This window comes from Sorex fumeus, unplaced genomic scaffold, assembly GCF_029834395.1.
Source record: "Sorex fumeus unplaced genomic scaffold, SorFum_2.1 ptg000131l, whole genome shotgun sequence".
Classification (NCBI taxonomy): Eukaryota; Metazoa; Chordata; class Mammalia; order Eulipotyphla; family Soricidae; genus Sorex; species Sorex fumeus.
This window is the reverse complement of record NW_026606188.1, coordinates 32,672,644-32,688,240: the sequence shown is the minus strand read 5'-3', so window position 1 is coordinate 32,688,240 and position 15,597 is coordinate 32,672,644. Positions and strand designations below refer to the sequence as shown.

At 45.0% G+C, this 15,597-nt stretch overlaps 1 protein-coding gene across 1 annotated transcript; it reads left to right on the top strand.

Annotated features, from left to right (window-relative positions):
• The first annotated feature begins 13,157 nt into the window (after positions 1-13,157).
• On the top strand, positions 13,158-14,558 carry LOC130046100 (tripartite motif-containing protein 75-like). Its single transcript, XM_056139005.1, has one exon. The coding sequence runs from the start codon at positions 13,158-13,160 to the stop codon at positions 14,556-14,558; it is 1,401 nt and encodes a 466-aa protein (XP_055994980.1).
• Positions 14,559-15,597: the final 1,039 nt, after the last annotated feature.

Here is a 15,597-nt window from a genome sequence, read left to right as displayed (position 1 = left end):
GCTCTTTGCCATCTTCCTCCAACCAGTCCATTCTTCCCTACTGTGTATAGCTGCTGTGAGTGTCACCAGTGTAGGAGTGTCCTCTACTGTGTGGCAGAAGGCTCGGCAGGATTCCTTTTACAAATGAGTATGTTGGATGCTGGGAAATGCAAACAAGGCAACACATGGCATCCTTCCCCGTGCCAAGAACCTGTTACATGTAGAATGGATACAGATCATTTTAGTGTCAATTGGAATTCAGTGTGATATGGGCTTTGATCACATCAAGAGGAAGTTTTCCTAGAGAAGTGATAACAAACTAATGGATGAACAGGAATAAAGAAGACAAAGAGGAAAAAAAGATATTAAAGGAGGAAAGACAAATGTGTGCAAAGACATAACATCACAAAAGCACAGAGAACTACAAGTTCATAGTTATTAATTTTTATTGTGATTGGAAAATATGATTAGCGTTAACTTTCGTGGTTCTGATAAAAAAAAGTTATTGCACCTCCAAAATGCCTCAGATTTTCAACCTCTGTGTGACCTTGGGTCACCTCTATAGTCTACCTCCTCTTTCTTCCCTCACCTCCTGTCCCTGCCCCACCTCCCCCTACTCCTTGATATTCTCAGTTTGCAGTCAAAGGCCAAGTGTTTGTCCTCATTTGATATTGTCTATTTCCTTTTTTCTCCATATTTCACAGTTACATCATTGATTTATTTCACTTAACACATTCACTTATTTCATTTAACACAATATTCTCTAGTTCCAAATTGCAGCAAATTGTAAGACTTTCTCTTTTCTTACTGCAAATTTAGTACAACTGAATAGGAAGCATCTTCATACCATAGACAAGAAAGTGGTATACTGTAAGGAACTTTATAATTCATTAAAAAAATAAATTGGAGTAATTAAAAATTATTCCATGGGACCAGAGCAATATAAAAGCAAGTAGGGTGTTTGCCTTGCACATGGTTGATCCAGGTTTGATCCTTGATACCCCATATGTTCCCCTGAGCTCATCAGAAGTGATTCCTGAGTGCATAGCCAGGAATAAACCCTTGAGCACTGCTTATAGTGGACCAAAAACCAAAATTAAATAAATAAGTAAAATAAAGATCATTCTATGATGTTTATTCAAGACTTTATCAATCACATCTGTATTCTGGAGAGAGAGAGAGAGAGAGAGTGAGAGAGAGAGAGAGAGAGAGATAGAGAGAAATTAGATAGGCACCTAAGTGATTACCTTTAATAAAGGTATCAGGATAATTCAATATTGGCAGAACTGTATTTTCAACGAAGACACTGGAAATACTGAATGTGATTTTTCTTAAGTTAATACTAATTCTCACATCAAAACCAAAAGCAACAATTATTTTGAAACAAGTTGTGGATTTAAACAAGCTTTAAAAAAAACAAAAGAAAACACACGGAGTAAAAATATAAGATTGGTAGCTAGGCAAAGATTTACTATAAAGAATGCAAAAACCAAGGAGGATATGGGAAAAAATACATGATCTGAGTTTGGCTGGCTAAAGAATGTGTCCTAAAGTGTCTGTCCTATTCTGCAGAAATTGAGCATGTTATCTTATATGGCAAAGGGGTGGGGGTGAGATCTTATATTAAAGATCTTGAAACAGAGAGACTGCCCTGGGTTACCCAAGACACCCTAACACAATTACCATTGCCATCCTTGGAAGAAGGAGGCAGGAGAATTAGAGTATGAGGAGCAAAGTAAGGAGGGCAGAGGGCAGAATGATGTGGCTTCATGAAGCAAGGAATGTGGTCACCTTTGAGAAGTGCAAAAAGACCCAGAACCATCATCCCTTAGAGAATTCAGAGGAAACACAAATCTGACATCCACTCTAGCCATCTAACATCCAGAGTCTTATTTTTATTTATTTTAGATTTGGTTTTGGATCACACACAGTGGTGCTCAGGGGTTACTCCTGGCTCTGCTTTCAGGAATCTTTCCTGGTGGGCTTGAGAGACCATATGGAGTGCCACAGATTGAACCCAGGTTGACTTTGTGCAAGGCAAACACTCTATCTGCAGTCTTATCACTCTGGCCCTTGACATACAGAACTTTAAAGTAACAAATTTGTAAGGCCAGTGATATAGATCAGCAGTAGAGTACTTACCTTGTATTGTGACACCCTAGATCAATTCCCACCACAATAATATCAATAATAATAACAGCAATAATGATGAATTTGTGCTGCTTGAAGCCATTAATCACTTGTCACTTGTCACTTGTCATCCAGTTATTCATTGATTTGCTCGAACAGGTGCCAGTAATGTCTCCATTCGACCCTGTCACATTCTAATGTAGCCCAATTGCATCTGCTCACTCCAGGAACACAAAGAGCATCAAACCGTTTGTTCAGGGTCTTGAAGAAGAAGTCCAATCAACTCGTAGGTTGGCAGCCAGGTGTTCTTTTGACGTCCCATGGAATCCATGACGTCCCATGGCTATAGTCCAGCAGTCATCTCCAAATCGCATTACGTGTCCGGCCCATCTGATTTTTGACACCTTGGCAAACAAGGCAGCTTCCCTGATCTTTGATGGTCAAACGGAGGTTGGAACTCCAGATTCCTTCTTTCACTTGAGTGAAGTGTGACACTCTAAGCATAGCTCTTTTGATTCCTCTTTGGGTGATCCAAATACCGTTCTCGTCCTGTTTTCATAGGTCTCTGAGGCGTTTGTTAGTGCAGGAAGAACAGTGGAGTTGAAAAGATGTGCCCATAGCTGGATGTCCATAGTCCTCTTAACAACTTCTTCGATGCTCTTGAAGATATTTCATGCCACTCTCCATCCTGCACAGTTCTGGCACCAAGTCATTCCTCATGTTGAGTTCTCAACCCATGTACACATAACTGCTGCATTCGGAGATGTTCATTCTGTTGAGAGCAAATGGAACATCAGGGACTAGTTCGCTTTTCATGAACATTGTCTCGGTGAGATTCAGCTGCACTCTGACCTTTCAACACTCATGGTCAAAGTCAGCCAGCATTCGTGCCACTTGGCTAATGTTTGGTGTTATTAGAATGATGTCATCAGCAAAGCAGAGGTGGTGTAGTTGCTGACCATCTATCTTCACTCCCATTCCTTCCCATTCTAGTCGTCACATGACATTCTAAAGGGTGGCACTGAAGAGTTTTGGTGAAATGGTATCACCCTGCCAAACCCCTCTCTTGTCGTCAATGATCACTTCCTTGTAGAATGGTGAGATCCTGGTGGTGAATCCGTAATACAGTTTGTGGAGGATCCTGATGTACTGAGTTTGAACACCCTGTTTGGCTAGGGCTTCAATGACCACTTCCGTCTCAACAGAATCAAAGACCTTCTTTAAATCAATGACTGTTAGAGCAGCATCTTGAACTCTCGCGAAAGCTCAGTGAACTTGGTTACCATGTGGATATGGTTCGATCGTGCTGAATCCCTTTTGGAACCCAGCTTGCTCGCATGGTTATTCTTCATCTAGTGTTCTACCTATTCTATTCAGGATGACTCAAGTGAACAATTTGTAGATGACAGACAACAGGCAGATTGGGCAATAGTTGCTGATGTTGTGGAAGTCTCCCTTCTTGTACAACAGAATGGTCCTGCTGGCTTTCCATTGGGACAGAATCTTGCATTCAGACAGGTAGCATGTGAAGAGCCAAGCCAGTGTATTGACAAGTACTGGTGACAGATTCTTCAGGTGTTTGGTCTGACCTTGTCTGGACCGGGTGCTGTTCGTTTCTTTACCGATAAAATGGTGTGTCGGATTTTAGAAGGGAGAACATTGGGAACGACATATCCATCCTGCGGAATTTGGTATGTGGGCAAGTGGACTTGGCTATTGAAGAGATCTGAGTAGAAGTCATGGATAATCTTCTCTATTGCCCTTCTGGAAGATGTGATAGATCCATCAGGATGTTGGAGGGCAGTCATCTTGGTCTTATAGTTTGCGAAGGACAGAAGAGCGCTTCAAATACTTTTCCTGGCTTCTGCCCCATCAATCAACACTGCTGTTATTCTCTCTTTTAGGTTTTCCTTTATTGCTTTTCTGCACAGCTTTGCGAGGTCGGACGTTAGCTTGTCTGAGGCTCGCACCAAGCCACGTTGGTGAATGAGCTCGAGAGCTTCTGAAGACAGGAATATGTTTCGAAGTCACTAAATTAGTTGTAATTTTATCAGAAAGAATAATCAATGTTGATAAAATCAATATGGATAAAATGAAAAGTAACTACAAACTAAGGTAAGAGGAACCAGAGCAATAGTACAGCAGGTAGAACGCTTGCCTTAACATGGCCCACCTGTGTTCAATCCCTGGCACCACATGTGGTCCCCCAAGCTCACCAGGAGTGATCCCTGAGCACAGAGCCAGGAGTAAGTCATGAGCACTGAGTAGGGTAGCACTGAGTCCTGAGCCCCCCAAAATGGGGTAAAATAGTTATGAGGCAGGCAGGTAGATAGGGAAGGTCCCCACCCCCCATGGCAATGGAATTCCTGGGAAGTAATAAAACCAATAGACCCTTGGCTTCAAAAACCCACCTGTGAGTCCAGGTGTTAAGGCCTAATAAGACATTTACCTGGCACCACCACAGAAGCTCCAGCAGGAACAAAAACCAGGAAAGGAATTTCAAAGACCATCAATCACTCCCTACTCTACTCCCTTGGCAACCACCCTAGCAACAAACTCTTAAACTAGGTGGAAATTCCCAGGTGGTACAGCCTGGGAAAAACCCTACCAAAGCCAAGTTGGGCAAAGGAAACTTCAGCCTGTGCTGCCCCAGCCCATGCTCTGCCTGTTTCCATGTGTTGTGTGCATGTGATGCCCAAGCACATGTGTTGTCCCCATCACTGCTCTTGAGATGTGGGCATTCATACTTTCATATCTAATGCTGGGATGTGTACTGGGGCTGTCTTCACCCAAGTCCATGGTTCCCCCTGAAAATCATGTGGTGGGGACTAACTCCTGTGCGGTGCAAAACAAGTGGATATCTGGTGTGGCTTGACAGCTACTGAGTGGGGCTGATGGCACTCACGTCCGTGCCATGCAGGGGCATCTTTCTCCTCTCCACTTCACATATGTCACTATGGAGCTTACCAATATCAGTTACAACAAATATATCTAATAAAAAACATTTTTACCTGGATATATAAGTAGCATAACTCAATAGTAATAACAGAACCCAATTAATAAATAGGTTAAGCTACTTTACAATAGAAGATATCTAAGTAGCCTTCAAACATACAAAGATACCCAAAAATGATTAGTGATGGAAATTAAAATCATGATACGATCTTATCACACACATTTGAAAGTTTAAAATGTAAAAGAGTATTCAGTAACATGTTGAGTTGTAATGTAATATATAATGACACAACCACTTTGAAAAACAATTTGCCCATTTCATTTTATCATTTTTATTTTGTTTGTTTTATTTTGACTTGGCTTGCTTTTGGAACAGGCCTTAAAATACTCGATAGTTACTCACTGCTCAATGCACAGAGGTTGCTTTTGGCAATGCTCATTAAAGCACTTGATGCCAGAGATCAGGCAGAAATTTCCCATATGGAAAGAAACAATTTGCCCACTTCTTAAAAAAAAAAAAAAACTAGTATGACACCGTAAATAAAAGGGAACAAAAAGAGGAAATGTGGTGTGCAGGAGAAACAGTGTAGGGGCCAAGAGGTTAAGTACTTGTCATTTCTCATGGCCTGATTCAGTTAAATTCACGGTATAAATATGGGCCCCTGAGCACAGAGATTGGGGTACACCCTGAATATGACCAAGTGTGACCCAGAACAACAACAACAACAGCAACAAAATTTTAAGTGGGAACATTATTTGAGTATTAATTATGTACTATAAGCATTACCCTGGCGCCGTGTAATCCCATCAACGGCCAAGACCCAGAGACTATAAAACCCAGCTCCCGGAAGAGAACAGGGCAGAGTCTTCTGCCCCCCGCGCCTGGCTTTTCTTGCCGGGACCCCTTGGAGGGGAGCAGGTTGAGTTTCCCTCCCTGCCCTGACCAGGGCTCCGGCAGTCGAAGACCTCCAGAACCAGCCACCACCATGCTGAGACCACTCTCCACACGCTTGAAGATACCGGCAGAGGAACAAAGGCATGCGGGTTCTGGGGCTGAGATCTCCAAGCCTGCTCAGATCGGGACTGAGCATCCTCTGCCCAGATCCTCCATCTTCCAGTAGGCAGGGGTCACACCCACCAACTGGACCCCTGACGCCATGTAATCCCATCAACGGCCAAGACCCAGAGACTATAAAATCCAGCTCCCGGAAGCACATATCTTATTATCTCATTCTTACTTTGGACAAACTGGCAGGCTACCGAATGTAACCTGCTCACACGGCAGAGTCTGGCAAACTCCCCGTGGCGTACCCAATATGCCAAATATCAGTAACAATGATGGGTCTCATTCCCCTAACCCTGAAAGAGCCTTCAATATGACACTTTTTTAAAAATCTCAGAGCTAGGATGAAGGAGACGTTACTGGGGCCTGCTCGAGGCAATCAACGAACAACAGGATGGTCGTGATTATGATAAGAATTACAATAAATAACGTGTTTTATTATTATTATTATTATTATTTATTTTGCTTTTTGGGTCACACCTGGTGATGTACAGGGATTACTCCTGGCTCTGCACTCAGGAATTACCCCTGACGGTGCACAGGGAACCATATGGAATGCTGGGGAATCGAACCCGGGTTGGCTGCGAGCAAGGCAAACACACTATCTGCTCTGCTATTGCTCCAGCCCCAACATGTTTATTCTTAACTCATTCTGTACTTTATTTTGTTTTATAGATGAAGAAACCTTATAGACAAAGCAAGCAATGGTGAAATAACTTGCTCAAGACTTCCCAACTTGTGGCTGAAGAGATAATACTTGAGGTAAGGTGGTAATAATAATAATAATAATACTTAAGGTAAGCTTTGCACACTCCTGACCCTGGTTATACCCCTGGCATCCATATGATTCTTGGGAGCACCACCAGGAGTAATTCCTGCATGCAGAGCCAGGAGTAAGCCCTGAGCATCACCAGGTCTGACCCCAAAACAAAAACAAAATAAAGACTCTCCAACTGATAAAATAGCACTACTAAGACCTTAACTCTCAGTATCAATTTTAGCTAAGAAACTCCGGAATATAGAGTCACTGCCATTGTCCTCCCATTGTTCATCGATTTGCTCCAGTGGGCACCAGTAACGTCTCACAACAAATTGTGAGACTTGTTGTTACTGTTTTTGGCATATTGAATACATCACGGTGAGCTTGCCAGGCTTTGCCTGGAGCGATACACTCTCTATAATCTCAGTAGCTGGTTGGGCTTTCCGAGAGGGGCGGAGAAATCGAACTGGGGTTGGCCATGTCGGTCACGTGCAAGGCAAACGCCTTATCCACTGTGCTATTGCTCCAGCCCAGAATTTAAAAAACAATCTTTCACCATCCACTTGTGTGACTACCTTAAGGTATCCCAAGCCCAGACTTGGTTCCCTGCTCTTTGATACAAAGTTTCTAATTGCCAACTCATTCCAACCACCAGTCTATTCCCTTCCTCAATGGAGGATTCATTTGTTTCTTTTCAACCAGAGACTGGAAAATTGAAGCAAATTTGAATTAGCACTTAGTAATTCAGTATTTTGTAACACATGTAAACTGGTGGACCACCCCAGGTTCCTGTGCTGCAGTTTCTTTGTCAGATCTTCCCTCAGGCACAGGCCAGGGGAAGGAATAATTGCTTCTCTGAGGAACCGGGATGCTGGGAGAAAAACACTAACATCATTTCCATGCGCTCCATCTACAGCAGAACTACAGCAGAAGACTCTTCGCCTAAATCACAGAGGATTTACAATCAAAGACAGTTATTTGCAGCTCCCTAGTTCTGAGATTCTGATTCTTTCCCTTTGGGACCTCAGGCCAAGCCTAAGCCCCAGAGAAGTGTGACAAAATTCGTATGGATGCCTTGGGGACCCCCGAAGGCTAACTTGAAATTGGCCTCCTATTGTCTTTGCATTTATGGGGGGGCGGGGGAGAGAGACAGACAGAGAGACAGAGAGAGACAGAGACAGAGAGACAGAGATAGAGAGAGACAGAGACAGAGAGACACAGAGAGACACAGAGAGACAGAGAGAGAGAGAGAGAGAGAGAGAGATTAACTGAATATACGAATATACTGCTCTTATAACCCCAGCTTCTCTGTGGAAGTCACAAATAGCTTTTGCCTAAAAATCTGTTTTGAAGTAGTAGCTCCACAAAATATCAAAATGCAAGTTTAAATCTTCTGATAAATTAAGATTAGAAAATGTTGTCATAATTGGCAGATTGCGTTTGTGTTCTAGGGGCCAGAATCAGTGAGACTGGGGATGATAAGATTTAAAAACTCACTTCTGGGGCTTGTTTGTTGACAGTTCACATATGCTCCATAACCATTCAGAAGACACCAGGCCCATCTGCGAAAGCCTGTCGTGTTATGCCTCACTAATGCTTCTTGACATGGCAGCTGATTTAAAGCTAAAATTCCTCACAATGAATGGTGAGTTTCGCTGGTTTCCAAAGTTTCAAAAATAATGATGTGTGAAGGATAAAGATATGCCATTTTATTTTTATCTTTCTTTCTCCAAGAGAACCCCTCCCCCCTAAAAATTACTTATAGACAGAGATAAGAAAAATCCACTTTAATACAATTACACTGTCAAAGGACTTGCCAAGAAAATATTTTCAGCTGCCAAGTTAGCAATTTTTCCAAAGATACCCTAACAAAGGAAAAAGGATTAATGGAAAAGAATTATCAGGGGAAATTTCACTATAGTTTAAAGAACAGCAGGTGGTACACAGCACATTATTACTTTTTTATTCATTACTTTCCTCAGAGACCCCAAAAAATCTAACCAAACTGACAAACAGTAGCAGCCCGGTGCTCTAAGCTTATGAATACTGAATCTGTATAATAATAATAATAATACCAGTCTGACCTGCTCAGCTCTCCCCCAACATTCATTCTTAAAGGAACAAATCCAGCAGTGCCCTCCCTCCCCCCAATAACCAAGAAACCAACGCCTGGTCAAGTTGGATTTTTTTAAGGTGCTATTTAGGGCTTTGCAACTGCGGCATTGTAGCCTTGAGACACAGATTTTTAAAACGGTCACATGGTCACGGTCCTCCCGTTGTTCATCGATTTGCTCGAGCAGGCCCAGTAACGTCTACATCTCGTAAGACTTGTTGTTACCATGTTTGGCATGTTGAATATGCCCCAGGCTCTCTGAGAGGCGCAGAGGAATTGAACCGGCTCTGCCAGGCTAGCTGCGCAAGGCAAAAGCCCTACTGCTGTGCTATTGCTCCAGCCTATTTTAAAAACAACTGTATCTTATTCAGTTGCTGATGGATGAACCAGGCTTATCTACACAAAAGAGAGGCAGGAGAGTTTGCACTTTAATCAACTATGCAAATCTAGCCAAAAATCATTGCATATTAGCACAATACTATGCAATGATGCAATGAGGCAACCATGTGTGGGCATATCCTAGTGATGCCTGGATCCTGGTTTCCAATATTCTCCTGACTCTTTTAGATAACCAAACAAAATGATACCCCTCCCCCCTTATTTCCCCTTTTCTTTTTTAATTTCTTGTTATTTCCTGGTGGTGCTGTGGGGGGACTATAGGGTGTCCTGAGGTGGAACCCAGGTTGGCTGAGAGCAAGGCAAGAGCCTGAACAGGGAGAAGCAATTGGTATAATGTGGTATAATGTGACTCCTGAGTTTTAATCTCTGAAATTAGAGAAGAGTTAAACCTAGGCGTGACTGTTTGAGCACTTTTTAATTGCAAATTTACATGAATTCCAGTAAATTGACAAGTGAAAAGAAGTACAATTCCTGAGCTGGCATAAACTTTCAATTCATACTAGAACTGTTTATCTCTTTGTGTGTTATTTATATCTCAAATTCTCCATGGTCTTGCTAACTTTTTAGCCATTTTAATAATCTAAGACATCATGGCAAGGAATAGATTTCTAGTCAAGGTCACGGGTCGCGGTCCTCCCTTTGTTCATCGATTTGCTTGAGCGGGCCCAGTAACATTGTGAGACTTGTTTTTGCTATGTTTGGCATATCAAATACGTCACGGGTAGCTTGCCAAGCTTTGCTATGCGGGAGAGATACTCTTGGTAGCTTTCCAGGCTTCCTGAGAGGGGCGGAGGAATCGAACTCGGGTCAGCCTGATCGGCCACGTGCAAGGCAAACGTCCTACCCGCTGTACTATCACTCAGCCCTTAATTTAAGGGATGTCAAGTGATTAATTTAATTTTAATCTTTATTTTTGTGTTGTTTTGGAGTGGCACCATCAAAGTTCAAAAATTACTCCTGGCTCTCCACTAACGAATGACACCTGGCTGTGCTCAGGGGACCATGTGGCAAGTCCAAGGAACCGAGATCACAGGCCAAGATGGGTGGAAGAGAAAGGAGTAAATTCGCAAGGATCAAGAGTTCATTCAGATCATCCTGACAACTCTCACCCCAAGCAAAGGGTCTACTCTGCTTTTATGTCTTCAGGTGCAGAAGCAAGCATGCAAGCAGGTCTACACGAACTAATATGCAGTTAGGCTAACAAGATTATGAAGAACAAAGGATTTTGTGTAAAACTGCCTACACCACCTGTCTTGCTGTGGTGGTTCTGGTTTCACCTCACTCAAAATCCATCACCACCCTCCTTCAGAGCCCCCAATGCCAATAAATTTCCATCAGTTTGAGCGATAGCATAGCGGGTAGGGCGTTTGCCTTGCACGCAGCCAACATGGCCCACCCGAGTTCGATTCCTCCGCCCCTCTCGGAGAGCCCGGCAAGCTACCTAGAGGATCTCGCCTGCACGGCAGAGCCTAGCAAGCTACCCGTGATGTATTCGAGATGCCAAACACAGTAACAACAAAGTCTCCAATGGAGACGTTACTGGGCCCACTCGAGCAAATCGGGCCTTCTCTCACAGGATGCCAGGGATTAAACGTGGGTCAGCTGTCTGAAAGTAAGGCACCTTACCCACTCACTGTACTATTTTTCCACCCCCGAACTATCTTTAAAAAGCAAAATATTACCATCCAAAGCAGCCCAGATAAAAAGTGACCTTTAAGAATGCTAGATAGGGGGCAGCTGGTAGAGCGTTTGCCTTGCAGGCGGCCAACCTGGGTTTGATTCCTAGCATCCCTCATGGTCCCCTGAGCACCAACAGGAGTAATTCTTGAGTGCATAAGCCAGGAGTAACCCCTGTGCATTGTCGGATATGACCCCAAAAAAGAAAAAAAATGCTAGATGGGGGCAGAAAAATAGTACAATGGGTAGGTCACTTGCCTTGTACACATCCTGGCATCCCATATGCTCCCCCAAACTGGTCAGGAGTAGTCCCTGAGAACTGCTGGGTATGCCCCCAAGATGGAAAAGGAAAAAAAGAATAATGTTGGATAGGTCTTTCAGGGGAGCTATGTCAGTCTCAGGAGCATACCCTTTTTAAATAAATCAACTTAAATCTTCCTTAAACCATCTCTTTTGGTAAATTCTTTTACCACCCCTGGAGTTCAAGTATCTCTTTTTCTTTTTTGGGGGGGGTCACACCCAAAAAGCGATGCACAGGGGTTTCTCCTGGCTCTGCACTCAGGAATTACCCCTGGTGGTGCTCAGGGGACCATATGGGATGCTGGGAATTGAACCTGGGTTGGCCGCATGCCAGGCAAACGCCCTACCCACTGTGCTTTCACTCCAGCCCCTAAGTATCTTCTTCTAACCCTTCAATTTCTATCACTAAAACTTTAGGATCATGCATCGTTTTCTCTGAAGCCATATTTGCTAATAGCTTACTACATGCAAAATGTTCTGAAAGAGAATTATATAATAGAAGGGAAAGAAGAGTGATACATGTTTTAGAGAGGCCCAAATCCAACCCCAGCACTGCATGTTCCCCAGGTGCTACGGGGTGTGACACCAAACATAGAGCTGAGTGTGGCTTAAAAACAAACATTAAACACTGCTATCCACAGTGATGGAGTCTCCTCCAAGAGATGATTTGGAGAACTTACTTTTGACTCGTGTTCACCCGGTACTGAGGCTTATTTTAGGTAATTTTATAAAAGGTCTGGAAGGCAATGTTATTCCATTTCTTTGTATATTGCCTCTATTCTTTGCAATGGAAAAACCCTAAAATTATTGTCTACCAGGTGACTGCTTTCTAGGGTTCATCAGAACAGGGCTTTTCCCCACTGACTGATGTGGCCTTGTAGGAGATCTGAATAGGGTACTGTGATTTATGGTTATCCGTAGTTGAGTTACAGCTATGTACTGTTCCAGTACCAAACCTTTGCTGATGTCATTTGCCTGCCAATCAGGAGATAATGTTTACATGTTAATGAAAAAATGTTCTCAAAAGCCTCACAACAGACTCTACAAAAGGAGAAGTTGTGTCCCTCAGTTCACTTCTCTGGAGAGAGCGGATTTGTTGCGCAACTGGTATTTTGTTTGTTTTGTCTGGGGCCAGTCACTCCCTTCCAGACACAGGATTTTCTCCTGACTTTGCCACCCAGTTTCCATCCTGACAAGCAACTGCTCTCTCTCGCTCTCTCCGACCCCCAAAACCCAATTTATCTACTTTTCCTCAACAAGGATGGGATTGAGGCATGTGAAGACAATTCAGAAAGCACTACACTGTGAAAACCAGATTTTGAGTATTAATGTAGGTTCCCTGCACTCTTCCATGAAGTCAGAACAGTGTTTGCCAAGTAGATCACACCTCTGCAAATCTGCATATCAGCCCCACCCTGTCTCCCCCTCAGGGTTTCCTGGGTGGGTCTCTAGGGCTCCACCCAGTGACCTATATAAGCGCTGTGCTCAGTGCAGAGTGTGGTCATTCCGGAGTGACCACTGTGCTGAGCTGAGCTGACGCCTCCATCTCTGCAAGGAGAGTTAGTTAGCTCAGGACCAGCACCGACCACTCCGCCGCCGGCGGCCGGACTCTCCACTCGAGTGACTCATCTGCACCAGTCCGTCCTGACTGACTTCTGCTCCAGAGAGCTACTGAACTGGACTTCCTGCACCTGACTGTGACCAGTGGCTGGCAGAGAGAATCTCAGGAGCTTGGCCCTCTGAGGAAACCCATCCCAGTCCTGCACTTCCCACCCCTGAAGATGGAGTCTGCAGGCCTGGCGAAGATGCAGGCAGAGCTCATCTGTCCCGTCTGCCTGAACTACCTCAATGACCCTGTCACCATCGAATGCGGACACAACTTTTGTGACTCCTGCCTCCAGATGTCGTGGAAGGACCTCGAGGATGCGTTCCCGTGCCCAGTCTGCAGGCAGTCCCGCCAGGAGAAGCGCATCTATGCCAACACCCAGCTAAGAAGGTTAGTGGAGCTGGTCCACCTCCTCCACAGCGCGGGCAGCAGCGAGGCGACGCCGGGAGAGGAGCACAGGTGCAAGGAGCACCAGCAGGTCCTGAGCCTCTTCTGTGAGGAAGACCGAGAGCTGTTGTGTTCCATGTGCACCCAGTGCCCTGCCCACCAGGGCCACGAGGTGAGGTCAGTGGCGGAGGCCGCAACTCATCACAAGCAGAGGCTCTGCGGCTACATCGTGCCTCTGAAGAAGCGGCTGGCAGAGATGCAGAAGCTCGCGGTCAACCAGGACAAGAAGCTCCTGCAGCTGAGAGAGGAGATGGGGAAGCAGAGGCGCCAGCTGACCTCGGAATTCAAGCAGCTCAGCCAGCTGGTGGAGCGGGAGCAGGAGGCGGCGCTCCTCAGGCTGGCGGAAGAGGAGAAACGCCTCCAGCAGCAGCTGGACGCCAACCTCGAGGCCCTCTCCGACTACGTGTCCTCGCTGAAGGGCCTCCTCGGGGAGGTGGCCGAGAGGAGAGTGATGTCGGGAGAGATGGTGCTGCGCGGAGCGAGGGACCTACAGCAGCGCTGCGCGGGCCTGGAGCAACCCACCCTGCATCCCCTGCACTTCAGGCGGCCCGACTACAGCCTCCCACCGCTTTGCATGACGCTGAGCAGCATCATCCAGAAATTCCGAGAGCACATCAGCCTGGATCCCCAGACAGCTCACCCCAGTCTGCGCTTGTCCAAGGATCTCAGGTCAGTGAGCTACGTGAGGAAAAGGCCCAAACGAGGCAGGAAACCCCAGAGATGGGAAGAAAGCGCCGCTGAGCTGGCGGTCCTGGGCCGGGAAGCCTTCTCTCGCGGCCGGCACTACTGGGAGGTGCAGGTGGGCAACAAGCCCGAGTGGGCCGTGGGGGTGTGCATCGATGCCCCTTCCGGCAAAGAGCAGCGGCCCCCGGGAGGTCCACGCAGACGCTGGACCGTCCAGCTGCAGGATGAAGACTACCTGGCAGGAGCTGTGCCTTTGACGCTGAAAGACAAGCCCACCCGCCTTGGCGTTTACCTGGACTATGAGCTGGGCCAGCTTTCCTTTTACAACGCGAGTGACAAGTCTCACATCCACTCGTTCATGGAGAACTTTGCTGACGTGCTGAAGCCCTACTTCTGTGTGGGTCGGGACTGCACTCCTCTCACCGTGAGCGCGGGAGGCGATTAGAGACCAGACCTACTTTGGCTCTTCTTCCTGCTCCAAGCAGAAACTGTGGGTGTTGTAAATAGGGTGACCTGGTGGCAGACGTGTTGGCTTTCTGGGAACATGAGGGAGAAGTGGTCTCTTCCTCAAAACTCTTTGTAATGCAAAATCAATTGTATCTTTTTTGATTATTTTGATAAAATTTTAATTAAAGGGTGCTGTGTGTGATCCATGGTGGTGGAAAATGGGCACTGGTGGAGGGATGAGTACTTGATCACTGTATAATTGAAACCCAAGCACAAAAATTTGTAAGTCTACAACTGTACCTCATGGTGTTTCACTAAAAAAAAAAATTTAAAAAAAAAATCAAGGGTTTTAGTTACACTGGTGTTATGGGAGAGTAGTACAGCCATATATCCAAAACATGGACTCAGCAACACTGAAGATATGAGATCCAAAATGTAACCACTGGAACTTTGTAATATGCCCATCAAGTTAATTGGGGGGGCGGGGCGGGGAAGAGGGGCTGCCGCTAGAGTTGGAGAGTTGGGGGAGGGGAGAGAATATATGAACAGTGGCGGAGGGAAGTAGACAGTGGTTATGGGATTGGTGTTGAAACATTATAACCTAAAACTTAACTATCAATACCTTTGTAAATCACAGTTTCTTAATAGTATTTTTGAAAAAGAGAAAGAGAAAAGAACAAATAAAAACAACAAAAGACACTTCAGTCAGTACAAACCAAATACTAAAAACTTAATATCACAATACTAATTTTGCTGAGTTAGGGCTTACCATAATATGAAAATCTTTACTGTGGAATTTTTAATAAGGACATTGGCACTCTAATAATTTGTGAACATTGCTGGTTTAAGAATTATGCTTCCGTGCTGAAAGTAGACTATAGACTGAATATAATGGCCACTTAATACCTGTATTGCAAACCATAACACCCAAAAGGAGAGAGAGGGTAAAAGAGAATGTGTCTGCCACAGAGGCGGGGGGAGGTAAGGATGTGGGGAGCGGGGGATAGTGGGAACATTGGTGGTGGAGAATGGGTACT

What these genes read in the sequence shown, in the direction of transcription:
- LOC130046100 (XM_056139005.1), top strand. Translation starts at nt 13,158, where the DNA reads ATGGAGTCTGCAGGCCTGGCGAAGATGCAGGCAGAGCTCATCTGTCCC.